The 24,161-nt window shown below is 35.9% G+C and overlaps 1 protein-coding gene across 2 annotated transcripts; it reads right to left on the bottom strand.

The window, feature by feature from the left end:
* Nucleotides 1–2,686: 2,686 nt before the first annotated feature.
* Nucleotides 2,687–23,807, bottom strand: LOC117929134. Of its 2 annotated transcripts, XM_034849352.1 has the most exons (8): nt 23,252–23,806; nt 22,711–22,896; nt 22,511–22,609; nt 22,190–22,300; nt 14,619–14,750; nt 11,707–11,844; nt 7,281–7,514; nt 2,687–3,245 (listed from the first exon to the last, which is right to left on the bottom strand). In XM_034849352.1, the coding sequence occupies exons 1-8, from the start codon at nt 23,693–23,695 to the stop codon at nt 2,847–2,849; spliced, it is 1,743 nt and encodes a 580-aa protein (XP_034705243.1). In that variant the 5' UTR covers nt 23,696–23,806; the 3' UTR covers nt 2,687–2,846. The 2 variants fall into 2 exon arrangements, with proteins under 2 accessions (XP_034705243.1, XP_034705244.1); XM_034849353.1 differs by lacking the exon at nt 11,707–11,844 and having other exon boundaries at nt 23,252–23,807.
* Nucleotides 23,808–24,161: the final 354 nt, after the last annotated feature.

The raw sequence follows: 24,161 nt of genomic DNA, 5'->3' as shown, positions 1-24,161 counted from the left end.
TCTAAGATGCATAAAAACGTATGAAAATCCTAAGTGCACTCATGCATTCATCTTACATTAGTTTCCTATGATCTCAAGTCTTCCAAGCGTCTCGATCTTGTATCCATTTGGTCATTTGATGAATTTTTGAGTTTACACCTGAGATTCTTAAATATTAAACCAGTTAGTTATTTAACCATGGTTTTTTATTATCAAAACCCGATTAGGAGAACCCTTGGGCTAATAGTTTGGATGAGACATCAAACCCTCTTGAGGAGACATAATGGATTATTTATTAAATAAATAAATAAATATCCTTATAAACCTCATACTCTATTTACACCATCAATATAGCAACATCAGGATGTAGGTCTAAGTGCTAAGTGTGCCCAAGTGTGCGGGGTGCATGCGCAAACATGAGTCAATGCACGCAAGGGTGCGGGGTTGTGCGTGCATGGGCATGACCTGGTGTGTCTACGGCCTGGTGCCCCCCTTAGTGTTACCTTCCTCAACAGTTTTGCTTGAAATGTTTTTCCCACTAACCTCCAGGTTCTCCTTGCTTTCCTCCTAAAGTCCCCATGGGTGCAAGGCCTACCCATGAGGCCCTTTGTTTCGTCATTGAGTCAAGGGTTTAAGGGGCTAACAGTTGGCTACTATAATTTGCACTGACAATTTCATGTTTGTTTCAATTTTATTGTTACTCTTTTGAGTTATGTACAATAAAAAATTGATAAATAACTTGTCCTAACTCCAATCTATGTACTAAATTAATGACCTTTTTAAATGTATAAGAATAATTTTAAAAATTCTTAAGACCACAAGAAAATTTTATAATTAATTAAGTAAATAAAAAATTAGCAAAAAAAAAAAAATCATAATATAACATTAAGTAACTATTTACAACTTTTGTTTTTCTAAATTCAACCATTTCTTGGAATTATCTATACTTGAAACATTTTTATCTTTTAGGGTATTAAGTTTTGACATATCTTTTACTTGTTAAAAGTCTTAATATCTTCTACAATTAATAATCTCTTCTTTTTTAGAGTCTTTACTTCTATATGGATTAATAAATCATACTTAGTAGAAAAATAATATTTTCTCTAAATTAATAAATATTCATTTCTTAATAAATTAATAATTTATTTCTTTAGTGATAAATCAATAACCTCAATGAGATAATAATTTCTTTTACCCAAGAGTATTATTTTATAGGGGTTTTTATAGGGCTAGGAATTTTGACACATCTTCCCAATATGATTTAAACATGACATAAATTTTGATGGATTGGGATTAGTTACAATCATATTTGTGTAATAATGTTATTAACTCATATAATTTATTTAATAAATGAGTTGTATTTAGATTTGATTATTCAACTTATCTAACTTGTTTAATTTATTTACCTAATTGTATCAAAATAACCTATTTATTACCGAATTTGTTCATATTCTCTTTAATCATATAAATTTATTAAATATATACTTGTAAATAATTATAATTATCATATAGTTAAAAAAAAAAATTAAATAACCAATAAAATTTTAAATATTTTATTGTAAAGATTAAAAATATTTATAAACATTAAATATAATTCTAAACAAGAGTAAAATCAAAAACTTGATTTATTTTCCATCTTATAAACACATTATAATTAAAAATTACATAATTAAATTAATTAAACTAAAATTAAAAAAAAATATATATATATTTTTTAAAATAATATTTTTATGATTTAAAAAATTAACAAGGTTAAACTAGTTATAATTAGCTAATAAGCTTAATAAGTTAAAATAGTATTAATCAATTAAAATCGTGTTAATAGATTATCCAAGTCAATTTGTGTACAATTTAATCCGGTTCATTTATTAAATAAATTGAATGCGTTTGAGAGTGATTTTAAAATACGTTTATAACATTTCTAATACTTAAATGATAAAAAATTTCAAATGTTAAAAAGATTAAAAACATTTCCTAAAATTACTTTCAAACATGCTCTAAATGAATCAGATCATGTTATTTATATAATAAACTTGTGTTCACGTGAGATCATTTTGATATGATAATTGAACGGGTGGTGTTCAAATTAAGTAAAATTTTCATCTTGTGACACAAACTCTATACGAATCATATTGGGATTTCACTTTCATGTTTTGTTTCCTAACAGTAATCTCTTCCTTATATTTCACAGAATTTACCCTATCAATAATTTATCAAGTCTTCGCTCCACATTTTCCCGTGCCTCTGGGTCAACGTCACCGATCAATACTTTTTGAGTCCTGATCTTACCCCAACTTCTATCCAGTTTAGTCCTGGGCAAGGCTTAATTTTTTAAGCTTCATTTCACTGGTGAAAGGAAGAGAGAGAAAAAAAGAAGAAGAAAAGCAAAGTTTAAGCCAAATGAAACTTTTCACTATTCCTTTATCTTCTCTTTTCAATGGACTAATAAATTCAAAAGATATAAGTTTTCACACAACTTTGGTTATATTTTTATTCCCTTTGAGTTCCTCTCTGAAACTAAGCATTGGGTTTTTGGGTCGGTTCTCATCTAGGCTGCGTCACTGAGAAATCTTACCTCTTTTGCCCTCTGATACTTAATAGTTACTACTGAACTCAGGGTATTATGAATTGGGCAAAGACTACACCTAAGCTAAGCTGAGCTAATCCAGCAAAAAGATTTGCAAGCAGATCATCCTACCTACAGGTATTTAGTGCAAAAATTGGCCCTGATGCATTTACACAAGCCAATGAATCCGCTGAGCACTCCTACAAATCCAACATTTAGTTATGGATTCATATAATTTAGCATGTACCCAAGTTCTCCACAAAACATCCCTCAACTTGTGAAATTCCCACAACCACACAATTTAGATAACTGAAGCAAAAGGAGAAGCTGAAACTGCAGTACCTCCACCGCAGAGAAGCAGACTCCCAGATTCGATTCTGTTCTTGTAGAAGACCCGATCAAACAACAAGTTTTGTGCTGGGTTCTTCAAATTGTAGTCATCGATATCATAATAGTTTGATCTCATCCGCAGTTGGTTGCCACCATCTTTCTCAAACTTTTTTACATAATTCCTTATGTCCTGCTGAAACCCAGAGATTCCACTTGGTTTGCGACTGATGGAGAACTGAAATTTCTGACCATGTTTGCCAATGGCACCATTTAGACCATCTTCATTTATGGCAGCCTCATTACTGCTGCTGTTCATTGTTAAACAAGAATCCTCGTGGGTAATTGAGGATTGACCTCGGGTGCTGGATTCCTGTAAGAATATATTAGAAAAGTACTTGTTACTGTTACTTGTCTACATTTTTATGCACCAAAAAACAAAATTTAAGAAAGAAAGAAAGAAACTACATGGTTACTTACACCTGCTGAGTTCAATCTAAAAGTTTTCATTCTAAATTTATCTTTCCCCAACAAAAGGTTAGAATACAAAGGAAAACCTTGGTTCAAAGGAAAAGCAAAGAGAACCAATCAAAATCTTTTCGTGCTTTAGTATAGTTGCAAAAAACCTTTTTCATTTCTCCATCCTTCTAAAATTAAACCTCATCTTCTTCCCTCTTTCCTCAGACAAAATGAAATTACATTTACACAAGAATTTCTATCTTTAGGAATACGATTGATGTAATTCATGCTACCAGACTTGTAGAAATTTACTTTTTAAAAACAAGAACACAAACAAATGATATGCTCTTTCACTGCTAGTTGATACATATCATCTAATGCAATATCATCACCATAAGTAATTTTCTTAGGAAAAAGATAAATTATAAGCTATTCCTTCATATAGCCACAGCTGGAAGGATTAGAAGGTAAGGTCAATGTATCTTGAGTTTATAAAATATATGGTGTAAGATACTATAAATCGTGAGAGTAAAGCAAGATGCATCTCGAGGATTTAACTTATCACCAAATTTTGTTGTATAATGTTCTTTCTGTGAACAATATCTCTTAAATATTTCATTGTACAAGGATCAACTCCATCTTTCCTTCTCACTTGAGATTTAATTACTCAATTAAAACACTGAAAATGAAAGACAAGACATTAAAAAATGACAGGTACAAAAATTATTATCAAAATTCCCAACCTGGATTTTGGAATCTTGAATTCCTATTATCATAGATTTCAATCCCATTTCTCTTTAATACTCCTAACTCCCTGGAGGAATGCTGATCACAAGCAGGATTCCTACAAGTGCAGTGGCTTGGACATTTAAAATAATTTTTTTAAAAATCAAACATGATCTTGTAAGGATAAGAAGTACAGAAAGCTGGGGCTAAGAAGTTTGGAGGGTCTTAATCAAGCCTTGCTAGGCAAATAGTTATGGAGAGATTTTCTTTTGAGCAGGAGAGCTTGTGGAGAAAGATTATTCATGGAAAATTCAGGGAGATGGAGGGGGAATGGACTACAAGAGGGGGGATAGACTACTAGAGGGGTGAGAGATTCTTTTGGGATGAGCCTATGGAAAGATGTTAGAAAAGGTTGGGATGAGTTCAGTTTCAGATTAACTATCCGAATCGGAAATGGTAGACGTACAAGATTTTGGTGAGACAGGTGAGCAGGGGAGTTTAAGTTGAAAGACATATTCCCTACATTTTTTAGAATTAAATCCTCCAAAAATGCTAAAGTTGCAGATTTATAGGAGAGAGGAGGGGGCGGAGGTGGTCACTGGGAGGTTCAATTTAGAAGACTCTTCCAAGATTGGGAGATAGATGAGGTGATCCATTTTTTGGAGCTCATTTACATATTAAAAGTGTAAGGAGATCACACTTTACTTTGGAAAGATGATATAAGAGGAAACTTTAGGGTCAAGTTGTATTACAAATTCGTAAGTGCTGAGAATAATTTAGTATTCCCAGCCAAAGAGATTTGGGCATTCCATGCTCCACTTAGAACGTGTGTTTTTTTGTTTTTTTTTTGTTTGCTTAGGAAGCTATTTGGGGAGAGATCTTAATTGTAGATATGTTAATGAAGAGAGAATGAACCATAGTCAACAAATGTAGCCCTTGTAATGAAAGTGAAGAATCAGTTGATCGCATCTTGATTCATTGTGATAAGACAAGAGTGTTATGGACTTTTTTGTTAGCAGTCTTTGGCTTGATTTGAGTGTTTCCGGCTTCAGTAAGAAATCTCTTCATTGAATGGAAATTTTTGGGGCTAGATAAGAGAAGAATGGTTTAGTGATTGACTCCAATTTGCTTATTTTGGTGTGCTTGGAAAGAACTTAACCGAAGGACTTTTGATGATGAAGAGCTCTCAGGAGTTCTTCATTAAATCACTTTTAAAGTGGTCCCATGATTCATCGAAAATGGAGAACCCCTATATTTTGAATTTATTACATGCTATTTCTTGTGGTTAGCTTTGCCTTGTTTTTGTAGGCTAACTTTGTACTTGTTTTGTGCTTGCTTTGGGATGTTTTGTGTATACTATTCGTATACGTAGGGTGCACCCTCTTTTTTGGTGTTTCTAACACATGTTTTTATTGTCTATAAAAATAAAAATAAATAAAAAATCAAACATGATGTGAATATACTTTGGACATGACTATAAATTTGGGCTATGTCAAGGTTGAAAATAACATATTTTCTTAAAAAAAAAAAACTAGTCTTTTGTGTGTGGGTGTGAGAGAGAGGGAGAGATGGAGCAAGGAAGAGGTTACTGGGTTCTATCATTTTTATAATCATTATTTAAAATAATTTTTAAAGATTAAACACTATGTAGATATGCTTAGGACATGGTTCTGGGGAATGAGAAAGGGAGAGAGAGAGGAGGCAAGGAGAGAGGAATGATGCGGATAGCGAGGGGGGGAATAAGGAAGGAAGGAGAAAGAGAGAGATAAAAAGGACAAATAAGAAACCACAGGTTCAAACCTTAAGTTTTCACAATGAGAGAGGTTTCTTGGGACATTTTTTGTGGTCATGAAATTGAGTTTTCAAGAAATAATTATAAGTTAACCAAAATATCATAACTGCCATTTGTCTAGTGCAATAATAGAAGTTTTGGAGTAGCAGGTATGAATATGCAGGTTCCCATCTTGACAGTTGCCCACAGTATCCCACTTTCTATGACCAGCTTGGTGGAGGCAGCACTGTGTAATGCCATTCTTAACTTTATTTATATTCATACCCTATCTTTTCCATCTTTGTAGCATCAGAATGCCTGCATTTTGTTGTTTGTGTCAATGCTACATATGGACTAAATCACTAGAATAAGGTGTCTGCTCTCATGAATTTGCATTTCACCTTCCTAGTATTATGCCAAATAAATGGAGGCTCAAGTCTATTCACCAACCTTGAAAGGTGCAACTTACTACCTATTTTGAACTGTGATCATGTTCAATACAATCAAACTACTAGAAGGATACAATGATGGTGGTTAATTATGCATAGAATGTGCGTGGAATTGTGGATATGCAATCAAAACAACCAAAAGATTACTTAGCTAAAGGAAAATTCTAGCATATCCAAATCTTTTTTAAAAACACACTAGAATTTTGATGTTTTTATTATAAGGAAAAAACATTTTTCCTTTTAATAAAAAACATTATCTACAATTTTTTGCACGTTTGACCATATTTTCAATGGTTTTTCAAGTTGGAGCAGTTCTTTTATTCCCTCCAGCCTTTTCTGCTCAATTATTTCATTTATTTTTTCCAGAATTTATTATTATTTTTTGCTCTGTTTTTGGTCTTTATCTTGGTTCTTTTGCTTCTACTCGTACTAGTACAACTTCTAATTTATTTCCTTAAGTTTATATATTTCCTATGTTTTTCAAATGTTATGGAAGCATTCAAGTTTTTCAATTTAGTCCTACCATCTCAACCCTAAGTCAATAAAAACAAAACTAAAGCAATCAAATGAATGGAAATGGTCTAGTGGCTTCCATATTGAAGAGCATATACCTGTCATCTTCCAATTTCAGGCCTCAATTCAGATTTCAAAGTGTATATATACATATATACATATAAACAGAAACAGATCCAAACAACACCAATGATATTGCCCCATTTTTCATAATGAAAAGGAGAATGATTCATCCTCCAAATTGCTTGTCCAATTTGCATCCTGAGCAGACTCAATAACAAGCAGTAAATATTTTTGCAAAACCAGAGGGATTTGTGTGATGTGCCTATTCGGAGAACCAATTTGTCAGGACTGATTGGAAAATGCACGAAACACACATGAAACCGATCATTTTTAATGATGTTTAAACATTTCTTCCAGTGATATGTCTAGGTTTAGTAGTTCAGAATATCAATGACCAAAATAAACACCAGCATATCAGCAGATGTACCTGTTTAGGATTCAAGCAACTGCTGTGGCAATAGGAGGTTGAAACATCTGGACTTCCTTGGGGTAAAGATCCAGAGTCACCAACCGAGGTAGTACCTCCAACTAAGTTGAGTGGTGGATCCTCTGGGGATGAGAAATCAGAACTATCAAATGTTGATATTGACACACATTCGTCAAAATAAGCCATGGCCTCTTCTGTCAGACGTTTTGACATCTTTCTTCTCTCAATACTAGTCTGAAATAATATTTTAGAAAATATTTTGAGAAGAATATAATAAACAAAGATAAGAAGCAATCCCCCAATCAAGCTAGATGAGAATTAAAAAAGAATCAAAACTTCATCATGCTAGTTGAGAAAAAATTTCTAATGTATCAACCTAATAATGCAAGTGTATATGGAAGGTTCCTTGGTTATAAATAATAATAATAATACTGCAAGTGTACATCCCTACAGATTGTTCAGGGTACACAAACAAGCTCCATCTAATTAATATGTGGATAGTTCATGTCAGATTGTCTCTCCAAATAACATGGAGAGGAAACCACCCCTGTTCATCCATAGCATTTGAATGCTATGTTGCATAGGTTCAAGTATGAGTGTCTGATGCAGGTATGTGTCTAAGAATTTGATCCTTCAAAAATCAAATTTTAGAATATAGGGACTTGGTTAAAAGTGATCCAAAAACAGGCATGGGTGCTTGGATATGACATAATAAAAGAAAAATCAATTAAAAATAATTTGGAAATGAAGATATCCTTTTTAAAAGATTTCATCTTTTCCATCTAATCCATTTTTTTTCTTCTTGTCCCTAAATATTCTTACAACATTTCACTTTTTAGATAATTCCACTATTTCTCTGATGTAATTATTACTAAGAAAGTTGAAATAATAGAAGGATATCAATGAAAAAATCAAACAGCCACACCCAAAGTAAAATAGGAGGATCTGACAAGGATTCTATACCCACATCCATGTCATGTCGTGTCGATAGAGGAATTGGGTGACATTGAAGGATCAAGGTATCATAGTTTGAATGCACAAATCCATGATTTATAATGAACTAATAACCAAAAGTTTGAATGCAAAAATCCATTTGAAATTCTAAATGTCATTCATTAAGCACAATTTTTTTTTTTTTTTTTATAGGCAAACACACAACAAAAATATATTAGAAAAGGGCGCCTTGAGGTTGACCCAAGCATACAGGATGTATACAAGAGGCGCCAATAGGCACAAAAAGAAATAGAGATACAATACCCGCCCTCAACTAGCGCCTAGCCAATCAAAAAAATTAATCAAAGGAAGAGGACCCTCATTTACAACCGATTTAGTCCACAGCCAAAGATTACAAACAAAAGAATTCTTCAACCTATGAATTGATAACTCTTCATTATCAAAAGCTATCCTGTTTCTTTCCTTCCAAACCGCCCAAAAAATGCACAAAGGGGCTGCGTTCCATACCTTCCTACGCTTCTTGCCCAACTTAAAGCCACACCAACCACTAAGAGTATCTCTAACCGAAGAAGGGAGGACCCAAGTAACACCAAACAAAGCAAACAATAATTCCCATAACCCTCTTGCCTTAGAGCAATGAATAAGAATATGATCAATTGACTCTTCTTCCATACCGCAAAGGAAGCATCTGTTAGCTAGAGACCGGCCCCTCTTTTTAAGTTGATCCAAGGTTAGCACCTTACCCCAATAAGCTTCCCAAGCAAAGAAGCTCACTTTGGTAGGCACACAAATACTCCAAATATTACTATAAGGAAACTGAACATCTCTTCTTGAAGCTAGCGAACTATAAAGGGACTTAACTGAGAAAATCCCATCTTTAGTCTCTTTCCACAGCATTCTATCTTCCAAAAGAGGATTAAGCCTCCTACCCCGGATTGTCAAAAGTAATCTCTCCACCCCCTCCACCTCCCAGTCATTAAAGGACCTAGAAAAGCTAGGATTCCAAACTCCTTCATCTCCCAAATGATCCCATAACTCCACTAGCCAAGCCTCTTTAGATGAAGCAAAGGCATACAAAGAGGGAAACAAATTACTGAGAGAGAAATTCTCACACCAATTATCATTCCAAAACTTCACCCTTCTACCATTCCCCACAGAAAAGACAACTTTGTTTTGCATTAGAGCTCCTTCCTTCCTTATTTCCTTCCACAAGCCTACTCCAAACCCCTCCCTAACTTCTCTAGTATACCAACCCCCTTCTTCCTCCCCGAACTTCCTACTAATGACTTGCCTCCAAAGAGCCTCCCTTTCATTCGCAAACCGCCAGTTCCACTTGCATAAAAGGGCTCTATTGAGAGTAGACAAACGTCTAACTCCCAAGCCACCCTTCCTTATGTCCGAGCACGCGGAATCCCAATTTACTAGATGCGGCTTCCTCTCCAAAGCTCCTCCCCCCCACAAAAAATCCCTTTGAATTTTTTCCAATCTTAAACTAACCACTCTCGGCATTCAAAGTAAAGACATCAAGTATATGGGCATACTTGACAAAGTACTCCGAATTAGGGAAATTCTACCGCCTTTGGAGATATAATTCCTTTTCCACAAGGCGAGCCTTCTCCGAAATCTCTCTTCCACCCCATCCCAAACAGCCACGGACTTGTGATTTGCCCCCAAAGGGATCCCCAAGTATGAATTTGGCAGCCTTCCCACTTTACAACCAACCTCAAGAGCCAAAGCCTCCAAATTCTCTACTCTCCCAACCGGCAAAATCTCGCTCTTATCCAAATTAATCCTCAATCCTGATATGACTTCAAACCACATCAACAACCAGCTTAGATGAGCCATCTGATCTTGGGAAGCTTCACAAAAAACTAAAGTATCATCGGCGAACAGCAAATGTGATACCACAGCCCCGTCTCCACTTCTTCCTTGTATCCTACAGCCCGAAAGAAAACCCCCCCTCACTGCTCTAAGGATGAGCCTACTAAAAGCCTCCATCCCGATAACAAATAGGTAGGGAGAGAGAGGATCCCCCTGACGCAAACCCCTTGAACTATTGAAAAACCTGACTGGAGTGCCATTAATCAAAACTGAAAACGTCGCTGTGGAGATACACCAAGAGATCCAGCCAGTCCACTTCTCCCCAAACCCCATTCTTTGCAATACCAATAGTAGAAAATTCCAATTCAAGTGATCGTACGCCTTCTCTATATCTAGCTTACACAACACCCCACTCTCATTTCTCTTCAGCATCGAGTCTATTGCCTCATTGGCAATTAGGGCAGCATCCAAATTAAGCACAATTTATGATACATTTATTTCAAAGGCAATGAAAATCTACACCAACTTATCGCGTGTCTCATGCAGCTACACCTTCTACTAAGGTGCTTCTTCAAAAACAAAGGAAAAAGGTGTAAAGAAAAGGTTTCTATTAATACGGGTAAAAAAAAAATGTATTTCCAAAATCTCTTCTTGGAAGCTCCTTTACAAAAGCATTTTATATATATATAAGGAAAAGTACCATATTACGAAGAGGCACTAAAATAGCAACCTAAGATGTACAAAACAGAAAGGGAAACACTCACCCCCTAACAAGTGAAACAAAAGACTGTCCACAAGGATATACAATAAACAACCCCTCCTTCAATGGGAATCCACCCAATCAATTAACTCAAAAAAGGTTGATGGATCATCTTTTATAAACAATTTAGTCTCCAACCAAAGAAGTAAAGAAAAGAAGTTTTCAGCCTTTGGATGGACAACACCTCATCTTCAAAGGCGATCCTATTCCTTGCTTTCCAAACTGTCCAAACGATACATAGAGGGTCCGCTCTCCAAACTGTCTTGCGCTTTTTTCCCACGAAGGGCCCATTCCAACCCAAGAGGGTTTCCCTAATTGAAGAAGGAAACACCCAAGACACTCCAAAAAGAGTGAAGAGCATCTCCCACAACGCCCTTGTCTTTTCACAATAGAGAAGGAGGCGGTCTATGGATTCCTCATCTGCATGACAAAAAATAATATCTATTTGCTAAGGCCCATCCCCTCTTTTGAATTGGTCCAAAAATAACATCTATTTACTAAAACAACCTTTTAGCAATGAAACCACTTTTACCTTGAAATGCTTTATTTATGACCAACAAAAACACTAAATCCTTTTTAATAGCCAGAACAAGTTTTACATATTCAAAAACCAGTGTCAAATGGGGACTCCACTTGCTTTATAAACCAAAGCAAAATGCTCATTTCTGTGGGAAACAAATAACCAATTAATGAAAGTGGGCTATCAAAACATAGATGAAACTTGTGCTGGACAGTTCTCTTGCTAATGTGGTTTTCCAGACAGGAATATCTGATTAAAGTTGCATGTGTCCAAACACACCGCAGGACAGGTAGATTAATCCATGCACCTGGTACAAGTTTCTTAGCTTTTAATGTTACAAAACTGGGTGATGGAAGTTCAATAAAGCATACTTTTCTCCCCATACGGGACTTTGGTGCAGTGGTAATCTTTGGCTCTGGAAGTATCTCCTTCAGGATTCTACTCAGCTCTTGCCCTCGATGCTCCTCAACAGCCAGGTCTGCTCGAAGTTTTCTAGCCCGTTCTTGGGACTGTAAGTTGAAGACAATGCCAACTTAATGGATCGTTATTTACAGAACACAAAAGGTAAAGTAAGAGATCCTAAAATGCGATGTATCACAAGATAAATACATATAATGCACCTGTGCCATGCATGACTAAAGAAGGGAGAAAAAAGAATCAATAACTCTTTTCTGTTATGCATGCATAATACATGGAAAATTGCTATGCATGCACAATACATGGAATTTTTATTTTTATTTATTTATTTATTTTGATAGGTAAAGCATAGAAAAAATTTTATATATAAAAAGGGTAAAGAGCACCCAAAGGCCAACCCCAAGCATATAGGGAGTGTACAAGAGGCACCTAAAGGCAAGAACAAAAAAAGAAGAGGGGATACAAAAAATCCACCCACCTTCATCTAGAACCAAACCAATCAAAAAAGTTGATTAAAAGTAAAGGACCTTCATCTATAAACAACTTAGTCCAAGACCACAAATTACATACAAAAGAATTTTTAATCCTTTGAATTGAAAGCTCCTCATTATCAAAAGCAATCATGTTTTTTTCCTTCCAAACTAACCAAAAGAGACATAAGGGAGCTGCCTTCCACACCTTTCTATGCTTCTTGCCCACAAAAAAACCATGCTAACCAAGAAGGGTCTCTCTAACCAACAAAGGGAGGACCCACATTACCCCACATAGAGCAAATAATAACTCCCACAAAACCCTAGCCTTGTTGCAATGGATTAGAATATGATTAATAGACTCTTCTTCAGCACAACAAAGGAAGGATCTATTGGCTATGAATCACCCCTCCTTTTTAGTTGATCCAAGGTTAAAACCTTACCCCATGAAGCTTTCTAAGCCAAAAGACCCACCTTGGTAGGAACACAAGCTCCAAATGATGCTCCTCAGGAACGAGACTGCATATCTAAGCTCAAAAGCACTATAAAGGGACTTAATAGAAAATTTCCTATCTTTAGTCTCTTTCCATAACACCCTATCCTCCAATCTGGATATCAACCTTTTCCCTTGTATTTTCAAAAGGAACCTCTCCACTACCTCCACCTCTCAATCATTGAAAGGCCTAGAGAACTGGGGATTCCAACCTCCCTCCTCACCTGTAGAGTCCCAAAACCTTTGCCACCCACACCTCTTTTGAAGCTACTAAGGCATACAAAGAGGGGAAAGAATTGCATAAAGCATCATTCCCATACCACTTGTCCTTCCAAAATCTCATTCTTCTACCATTCCCCGCAGAGAACACAATTTTGTTGTGCAATAAAGACCCTTCCTTCCTGATTTCCTTCCACAACCAATTTATACCCCTCTTTCACTTCTCAGGTACATCACTTCCCTTTCTTCACCCTAAACTTCCTACTAATAACTTGTTTCCAAAGAATCTCCCTTTCTACAGCAAAGCGTCAACTCCATTTACACAAGAGGGCCCTATTGAGTGTAGTTGGGCATCTAACGCCCAAGGCACCTTCCTTTTATCTAAACAGACAATTGCGCACTTTACAAGATAAGGCTTCCTTTCCAAAGCCCTCCACCCCAAAGAAAGTTCCTTTAGATCCGCTCTAGTCTCAATCTAACCACTCTTGGCATGCTCATCAAAGACATGAAGTAAATGAGCAAACTAGACAAAGTACTCCATATGAGAGTGATTCCGCCCCCTTTAGAAATAAATTGCCTCTTCCACATGGTTAGCCTTTTATGAAACCTCTCCTCCACCCCATCCCAAACTACCACAGATTTATGTGGAGAGCCCATAAGAAGCCCCAAGTGGGTGGAAGGAAGTGCCCCCACCTTGCATCCAAGCTCAAGGGCCAAAATCTCTAAATTCTCTACCCTTCCCATTGGTAAAATTTCACTCTTATCCAAATTGATTCTCAAACTTGATATGGTTTCAAACCACATTAACAACCAGCTCAAATAAGTCATCGAATCCTGGGAAGCCTCACAAAATACAAGTGTATCATCAGCAAACAACAAGTGAGTGATTTGATCCCCATCTCCACCCCTTCCATTTGCCCTACAGCCAAATAAAAGAACCTTCACTCACTACTCTATTGATAAGACTACTTAAAGCCTTCATCCCAATCACAAATAAATAGGGCAATAAAGGATCCCCCTGTGCTATGGAAGAAACATGACGGTGTGCCATTAATCAAAACAAAGAATGTCGCGGTGGAGATGCACCATCTTATCCAACCTGCCCATTTCTCCCCGAAACACATTTTTTGCATCACAAGCAACAAAAAATTTCAATTCATGTGATCATACGTCTTCTCTATGTCTAGCTTGTACAACACACCGATCTCATTCCTTTTCAACAAAGAATCTATGGCCTCATTAGCAATTAAAGCATCATCAAGAATTTGTCTTACACCACCTTACCCACCCACCACCTTACAATACATGGAAAATTATGAGAATGATGTACATGCAATTGGACAAACCGTACTGCCTACAGATGCATCAAAATCAAATGAATAATTGGATTAAAATAGCAGAAGAAGAAATTAAGCCCTTTGTATCCCAAAATAAAAAAGAAAAATCATTGTTTAATTTACATTTCCGGTAATTTGATTTATATGAACATTTCAAAACCAAAACATATTTTGTAGAGTCAAATTACTTTATTAAAAATTGCACATATCCTTATGTCCTAAGAGACTGATCTTTTTAAAGTTGGCTAAATGGCATCATCAAATATCCTAACTATGTGGCATCATAACACAACACATGGTCTACCATTTCAACCTCAAATTCAGCTCAAGTTAGAGCAAGGGAATACCTGCTCAAGCTTTTTAGCATATTCTTCTCTAATGTCCAGAACCAATTCAACTGCCCCAGGGTTAACCAAGTCAGGAGGGATATCAGTGACATTGGTAGTTGCAATACCAGCAGCATTATTTCTTCGGATAGCCTGAAAATGATAAGAATCAAAGAAAAAAGTCGGTGTATAAATAAGCAGGATACAATCAGATAAGAAAGTACTAACAGTAGTATAAGTCTGGGCAAGTCCTAGCTAACCAACAATTTAAAATGGAAGTGTGTGGGAAAGTGGAAGAGCATTCCACAGATACTATTGGAGTAGAGAACCTCTCCGCATGCACACATAAGTATGTATCTTGGCATATATAACTTAAAAGTCATCAATGATGAATTGAAGTTCAAATTTAATAATTTGAAAGGCGATCATTCTCAGGTACTTCCAAATAGGACTAAGGTAGGTTACCAAGGCGTATACATATAAGAACTACTTTTATTGAAATGGCATCATGGTGAGAGAAGAGATAAACATCATGACCTTGCCTCTTTGTCTAGTTTAGCTGATATTTCATTGGATGAATATATGGCTCTCTATAGACGTCTTAAACCACTCTCTTGTATAGGTTTCATTTGTAATTTGAAGTTCGACAAACATTAGGATGAGTCCTGCAAGAGAATTGTTTTGCCCCCACAAAAGGTGTGCGCTTAAACTGACATGGAGTATCCATGCGAGCATCTTTCTGTCTGCAGGTTTCAAAGTGTTTCTGTGAGCGTCTTTTTTTGTTGGCAATTTCGGGTCAAAATTCCCATTGTGTTCTCTTACCTCAATTGCTTTAAATCCTTCCTTAAACTTCCATCAATTCCAAATTGTTCATGATTGAAGATTGCTATAGGAGATGGTGAGAGTTTTTGAGGTGATGGATGATATAAAACATTGATCAACCAAGTTTTAAAATTTTATTATTTTGTTGAAAATTGGAATTGAAGATTAAGGGTGTAAAAATTTGTGTTTAAACATTTAGATCAATCACACTAAAGGGTAATATTTTCTATTATACCCAGAATTTCACAATTCCGTTTGATTGATTAGGATTTGATCACATCTACAAAATCTTTCTTTTGTTCCAAACAAATTTGAGTTGTTGGATGGAGATTAAAATTCTAGTATTTAAGCCTTATTTCCAAAAGAGGGTTTGATGGATGTGAGAGCTAGGTGGACTCTTAAGCTTCAAGTTCTTTACCTATATTGGGGGTTTTCAATTAGAAAAAGAAATTTATGGGTTATGAGCTAAAAATCATCTTTGAAGTGAGAAAATTTATTTCAAAATGGGTTGATTCAGTGTAAGCTTTATGTCTAGTCTTATATTCGTCATCTTTAGGAAAATCTTCTTCTTGTATGGATTCAAGAAGACATCAAGATCAAGTTTGGTATGGACTCCAAGTATGCTTCAGAAGAAAAAGTGGGTAGCTTAAGTTTGAAAGTTTTAAGCAAGTGATCCAAGAGACAATTGAAGGTTTGGGCTAGGTAAATCCTTATACTTGGTTAACTTTCGTCATAGTAGATTTTTTTTATTGTCTATAGGCTTGTGATTTTTTATCTCTTCAAAGGTTTTCTACGTTAAATCTTGGAGTTAGTGTCTCTTTATCTTAATCTCACTTTTTCATTAGTTTATCTTAGCTTATGGAATTTCCATTGATTTATTATGTTGGTTGATTGAGGAAATGAGTTGGAATTAGATCATTTAAGCTTTGGAATAGTATGAAATAATTTCTGATTTGGCATCGTTATTAATGGATATGAGAATATATTTTTAGGTAGATGAAATGTCTTGTATATCTTGGTTGGGGAGTGTTAACTTATTTGCATGTGAATTGCATTGACTATCCTGTTGGGAGAGTATTGGTGCATCCATTATTTCTTATGCTTTGCTTGTTTGTTGGTAGGATTGAAAAAGAAGATCCAAACAATTGAAAAAATCAAAGGGAGTGTGGTTAACATTTGTAAGATACTATCTCAAATTGATTTAAAAACACCTATTCACCCCCCTCCCTCCTTCCTCTTCTTAGTGTTATTCGTAGTTGAGATTTATCCATAGTCTCAACTTCTACAGAAAGTTTCCGAGGTTGGAAAAAAAACGAAGGAAAAATCATTTTCCGGAAAGCTATGAGAAAATGTCAAAGCAAAGGTATAGGTTGGCTGCACATAATGAAATAAATAACAGAATTCATTTGGCTAGTTTGTAGCCACAGGCATTAATCAAGAGGTCGCTTTATCTCACCCTGTTCTCTATCAGTAATATCAACATTTTAAAACTTGTTGAATGGTATAAAAAAATTGGCCACTTCACTGAGTTCAGTCAGATTCTAACTTCTGTGTTTTTTTATTTTTATTTATTTATTTATTTTATCAGAAACTTCTCTATGTGTTATAGTCATTGTATCTTGTTTGATCTGATGAATTTGAACTTCCAGTTCATAGAAGCAAACAACAACATCAATCTTTGAATAGCTTTGATTGATTGCATCCCGGATTTCCTTGGCTATAGGGAGAACTCCCAATCCTTTGCTAATCTCAGGTAGCATTGTGTTCAGCAACCAGGACATCACAATCAAATTCTCAACATCCCACAGCATATTTTGAATTTGTTTCTTCTAATTTTGCAATAGCTCCAAATGTATAACCCATCTTTCCTCTACTCTTGAGGAGCCGCTTGGTAGATTGGGACCATTCTAGAAAATCGGTATCTTCAAGTTTTATTATGGTGATCTGAAGAGTAAGGTTATCATTTTGAAAGGCAGTAATTGGCTAGGTTGGTTGCTAGCTAGTTTATAGTTTAGAAGATGATTGGCTTTCAAAAGTGATCGACATAATTTTTGTTTAAATGGAAGAAGAAAACAAGAGATAAAAATAGGCTAGTTAAATAATTGAGGGAAAAACGACTGCTGCCATTAAGGCTGCTTAGAAGAAGAAATGCTTTACTAAGCAGGAAGCAGAAAAAATTTACAACCCTAATTTGGCTCTAATACTATGGAACACGGTTTAGAGAAATTGAATTCTATTCTCATATTTGATGGGATTACAAGCTATTAGATTTATATATAAACCTAAGTTGATGTATATTTACAAAGAAGGGAAAAAAAATAACACACTGATTTCCTGAATCCATACATAATTGTACACTCTAAAAAAGGAACAAAGATGATTTCAAAACTTCAGGATAGCCGAAAATTAATTAGTCAATTTCAAATTTCCTTTGATTTCTTCAAATCTGTCAGCACTTAGTAGTCTCAAATACGGTATGCAAGCCTACCCCTTTTTAGTATATGATTAACAACCAAAGCAAAGAAGGTTGGATTAAGAAAAGGGAGTAAAGCACGCCCTCTACCCTACGAATCTAACTAGTTTTGTGGTGCACTAACTAGACCCTTAGAGTAATTCAGCTGCTACAAAGATGTGCTTGAAGTGCAGAGTTTGTCGTCCCTATTGAGTCAGACCCTTCCCCCATAAGGGAACCTTTCATGCAAGATCTATGAGCTACCAGCCCAAGAGTCTATTGGAGCAAGGACTAGAGCAAGTGGAGTGTACAAAGCAAACGCATGAAGTGATAGCAACCAACAAACTATTGGTATAGTGGTTCCAAAGGCTGTTTAAGAAATCACAATAGGCTTCCTCATATCATCAAACGTATTGTACAAGAGATTCCACCTAATATTTGAGCATGACTTCCTCCATGTATAAGTCCCCTTCTTTAGTGAACATACTAACACAGCCTGCTCAAAATGATCCCTCATTTGAGCTCTATAAGGGAGCAGGGAGCTTCTGGAAGAATTCTAGAGAGTTCTTGAGAACTCTTGTAAGTAGCTTGTATATAGCTTTTGTGTAGGAATTTCTAGAGAATTCTAGGGTTTTAAGAAACCTTTAAGAGTTCCAGAGAGTTTTCTTGGTACCTATAAATAGGATGAGGCCACATTTGGTTAAGACACCAAGTACTTGAGAGCATTCCAATCCTTGTAAAGTCCTCTTCTGCAATACAAGTTCCATTCTTTCAAACTCTCTAATTGTTGTTTCCTTTGTTTGTTCCTAGCTTCTGAATTGAGTAACTTTACTTAACTTAGCAAGCTAAGTAGGTGGGAAGGCTGACTTAGCAACTTCAAGAAGGTTGAGTTGTCTAAGTGTCATAAGGGTGCTTAGGAAACACCTAAGTCCATGACATTATGCTCCAAATCACTCTGCATAGACAAAAAAATACTTGTCATTTGGACGACATGACTCCAAAACAAAATACCACAACATACCAAAGTGATAGCAATTAACCACTAACCCATTTGGAAAGCCTAACTAGATAGGAAACGGTAGTAATATGATTTCCACCAAATTAGAAGACCACCAAAACATGCCTATACTAGCATCAGTTATATTAAGGTTTTTATTCCTTAGCTAAAGAAGAACACTGTCAGTAGCCAGCCTCTTTAAGCCTCAAAAAGACCAAAAAAGAACATCTAATTGATTTCAACACAGGCTTAACTAAAAATGTGTCATCAGGGATGAAATTCCGAATGTCCCTGATTTCAAAAAAATAAACATTAATATAACTATAACTGTCACAATACTCCAACTATTAATGTTTTTTTCTATATCCTCTATAACCCAATTTACAAGACCAGGATGTCAAATCCACCCGCTTAGAGAAATTCTCTCCTTCTATTGATTAGGCAAGATTTGACAAAAATATACTGACATAAAGACCTTTTTTTTTTTGATGAATATACTGACATAAAGACTTGGCCACCATACTTCATTGTTCTAACCAACAATCAATGATTAATGAGAAAAATCACAAATGTTTGATTCCTTTTTAGATGGGGATTTTAGAATCAATTAAGGGTAGAAAGAGCAAAACAACTTCTTAGTGAAAAGCAAAGTCATTCTCTTTTGGTAATTGTTCAAGCATCAGTTCTTATAGCAAGACTTAGGCTGAAGATCTACAACCAACCTAACTATGAGCTTTATTTTATTAGTAAGGGGATGAACTTCCCAGATGAAGCTATTCTACTCGAGGTAGGCAAAGAAGAAAACAAAACTCCTCATGATTGGCAAATGTTTTCTGATGATGCAATAAATCAAAACGGAAATGGAGCTGCCCTTCTACATGCTATCTTAAAGCTTGCCAAAAGGAGCTTATCTTCCTGCTGTCAAGTTGAGGTTCTTTTGCACAAACAATATCGCAGAATATTCTGCGTATCACGGGCACTTCAAAGTAAAGAAAGTCCCTCAACTTGAGAGTCAAGGACATTGGTGTATATGGAGATTCATCATATCATATTTCAAACTAATGATTGGAAAACCAAAGATCAACAACAAATACAACCATGAATTTTATATGACAAATTCCCTAAAAAGTAATGACATACATGCTATGATTCTAGTTCTCACCTCCATATCTTTACCATAACTTCTATGACTTCTTTAATAATATATAACCGTCATATGACATGTCAATTAGTCCTTCCTATTTTCACAATCAATTACAAGGGTAATGAGTGGCCCTCAACCTATCTTTGTCCATTTTTGGGAGGCAACCATAAGACCGCATGATTCTAGAAATTGTGATCAAGAAAGTGTGGAAGCATCTCGACTATTTGAAAGAAGCTGAATTATTTCTATAAAGTATGATCACTTTGGTTCAATCTTGATTAGTCAATATCCCCACCTACTTTTTATCTATTTATACAATACCAATCAAAATAAAATCCAAGATTGAGAGGATTAGAGGGATTTTCAATGGTTAGATATTGGATTATAGGAAAGAGCATTAGATTAGGTGGGATACCTTCTATCAACCTAAAATTCAGGGTTTCGAGGTGGGAGGATTTCCTTGAGAAAAGAAGCACTCATGTATAAGTGGTTGCAAAATTTTTTTAAGGAAGAAGCCTCTTTTTGGCATTCTCCCCTAGGAGCAAGTACAGTTGCAGAGAGATGCTAGAGATCTCAACCTTTTTTACGAGTAAGAAAAGATATACCAAAAGTCACTAAGAATTCATACCAAGTATACAACAAACACCCGAAGAAACAACGAAGAGAAAAGAGAGGAAAACTGAAAGGCATCAAACAAAAGCATGGGTAACATTGTATCAATGAAATTTAGAGAGGACAAGCTTTCTTCCCATAGGAAATCCCTAGGACAACAAGATTTTTGACTTAATGCAGAAGCTTTTCAATCCAAATCCAAAACCTACACCCTTTCAAAAATAGACTGGTTCCACTCCATCTAAACAACAGAAAATGCATGGAAGTTTTGTTTTCCACATCTTCCTATTCCTTTTAACCAACAGACCTATTAATCCAACACCCTTGAGAGCTCTTCATAGCAAAAGGCTTTCACATAAGAGATTCTAGAAGCAGAGAGGAGCAAGGCCCAAAGAGAATGAGGCATCTTAAAATAAAGAAAAATATGGTTGGATGACTCCTTACCTACTCGCACAAACAAAACCAATTTACCAAATTCCTGCCTTTATGAATTAATTGATTGAAGAAGAATGGGATTCCCAGACCAAAGAAGATGGAAAAGGAGCGCTGACCCAAGGAAAAAACAACTTGAAGAAAAGATTGGATTGAAAAGCATCCTCTCATAGGGTAGCTCTAGAACAAAGTCCTCTCTACCCTGTGACGACTGACATCTCATTGGCATTCATGGAAAGTGATTCCCTAGGGTTTTAATAGTTTCATTTCAAGTCAGGTACATTGCTGGAAATGAATCCAACATCAGGTTCTAGGATTACTTTTAATACTTTTGTCTCCCTTCCTCCACCTCCATCTTCTTTCAAGAACAATCAAAGCTTCCATTTCTAATATCTTTCCACTGATTCTCCCTAATGGAAACTTGATTTCCACATTTACCTTTTTTTTTTTTTTTGATAGATTCCCCATTTACCTTAATGATTCACCAGAAGAAAATTTTCTCCTTCCTTGGTGACACCTCTCACCTTCTGCTTTGGACAAAAAAGAGTTTTGCCATGGAAAAGACAGATTTCTCATCCTCTAAATCTATTCTCAGATTTCCCTCCAAGAGGAGATCTCTACCTTATTTCTGCCATCCATATTGACATGGAGCTCTAGAGGCAAGCCATGCCAAATCCAACATCCACCTCCCAATCCCCTTGCCCCCACCAAAACATCAACTATTCAATGATTTTGATGGATTCATGATCCAGAAAAAGGTCAAAGCCCTTGCATAATCAGTATCATTAAGAAATACATCATTTAACCCATCCTATAGAATTTACAAATATTCCTAACTAGTTTGACATCAACAAACTACAAAATTCCTTAATTAATTTATAGCTTAAACAGTTCTATATATAGGAATTTCAAATTTAATTTATTAGTTTTGATATGAAAAGGTATATGCTTGCAGTATTGAAATTGTCTTCTTCATTAACTTCCAACAGGAGTGAAGATTCTTTGATGAAATTCCAAATTTAATTTTCATGACAACATCATTAAGTTGCTAAAAACTGATTGTTTAATTAAAAACAAATCACAGAGGTTATATCCCAAGAACATTTGGGCACCATGAAGCCATAAGAGCTTACACTTTCAAGGTCATTTTGGATGTCAGATATAGCTCGCCTCACTTCTGATCGGACAGTTTCATATATTCCACTGGCAGTGTTATCACCTTCCAAGTCATTCCTCTGAAATGACTGCAAATGTAGACACAAAAACCATATATTAGGAGAACATTTAGCCATCTCCATGTATAACCTGCAAATTTTTATTATTTATAGGTTTGCATAATACCATTTAAATTTAACAATTAATTATTTTAAAAACTACCTAAGTACCAGTAACAAGACAATGAGCTTTAAGTTGTCCTATCCAGGCCAAAAGACAACAAAAAGTCTACCACATACCTTAATCTGTTCACAAACTGCTTTTATAGTTTTCTCTTCAGCCTCAGAAAAAGACCCCACTGAAAATTCATCTTCCGAATTAGGAATTTGCAAACCAGACTGAAAAGGAACAGATACACCAGTAACAATATTAAAAATTGTAGCTCCACGCATAATAAAATTACAAGCAACAACAGGGTCCTTCAACTTTCTACACTTACAGCAGAACGATCAGAAAGCTCAGAAGGCCGATGCTGACTGGACCGTGTCTGTGTGTTGTTTATTTGATCCGAAAATTCAGAAGAAGGTCGAATCAAATCAGCCCTTTTCCCATTATTAGGAGCTAAATTCAAATTTCTTCTGTTTCGACTATTCACTGATAAACTACATTCTTGTTCAACTTCACTCTGCAAAAGCAATGAATCCTATGAATTTCAAGTTTCAAGCAACAAGAAATTTTCAGAATTTCACCAGCCCCCCATCCAATTAGCATGAATACAGGGAAAAGGAGAAAAGAAAAATCCACCACAGCATTATCCATCAATTTCGGAAAGTAATGGACATTGAACAACACAAAAAATGTTTCAAAATTCCACTTCCCCTGTGCTTGATTTCCGGGAAAATGCAAATTAAGATAACCAAAGACATTTCTAGTATAATCTCTAAAAAAATAAATAATTTAAAAAAAAAATGAATTGCAATCCTCATAACTATACTGAACAGGGTACCAAGTTCCCACAAATGAACAAAGAATCATCCAACCTCGGAGCTCCAGTGATTCCCCCTCGGCACCGGCCTCCGCGAAACGGACCGGCTCCGCCCAATCCCCTTTCCACCGCCCGCAATCTGATTCCCGGCACTGGAAGTCCTGGAAACCGACCGCCCCCTCGTGGCGTCCACAACTTCCGAATTTGGGGCACTAAATTTGGATGCCTTCCGCTCAAATTTGGACTCGGAATCGGTTGCATTTTGGGATTGAACCGGATTCTCTGGTGGCAATGTGTTGGTGGTAGTCCAGAAAAGGGGATTGTCCCTCTTGTTGAGAAAGTCAGCAGTATCCAACTGGTCTCTGGATACAGCGCTGACACTTCTGGACCTTCTGGGAGGATGAATAGTAGTAGAAGAAGAAGAAGAAGAGGAAGTGTTTGTAGTGGAAGAAGCGAGATTTCCTCTTCTGGAAGTGGATTTGAAGGCTGAGACCGCCATTTTAGTGCATGGAAAAGTGAAAACGAAACCCTAGATTTGCAGAAAGGTGAAGGAAGCAAATATGATTTGCTTGGAAATGGAGACAAAACTCAATGCCCAATGTCAGCAAGGTGTCGTGTTCAGTCGCTGTTGTCGAATATTTCAATTTTCCAACGTGCGTTCAACCCGGGTCAACCCGATCCTAAAAATTACGGGTGGGAATTTGTTAAACTTGGGCCGAATTTAGGGTCAAATCAAGCCTTGGATTAGTTTTTTTCTTTTTCATTTTTGGAAAATCAAAGCCATTCATAGCTTTCTTCACGTCAACCCTGTTTCAAGTTCCTCTTTCTTAACATGAGAATTATGCTTTAGGCTGTTCACATATTTGGGTTAATGAACATAAAATTTTATAGGGATAACTTATTAAAAGGATGAAATCATACTATTTTGTAAAATTAACCCTTTACCTCTTTTTAATCTAAAAAAT

This window comes from Vitis riparia, chromosome 13 (assembly GCF_004353265.1).
Source record: "Vitis riparia cultivar Riparia Gloire de Montpellier isolate 1030 chromosome 13, EGFV_Vit.rip_1.0, whole genome shotgun sequence".
NCBI classification, from domain to species: Eukaryota; Viridiplantae; Streptophyta; class Magnoliopsida; order Vitales; family Vitaceae; genus Vitis; species Vitis riparia.
The sequence above is the reverse complement of the archived record's forward strand: the minus strand, read 5'-3'. Positions and strand labels throughout refer to the sequence as shown.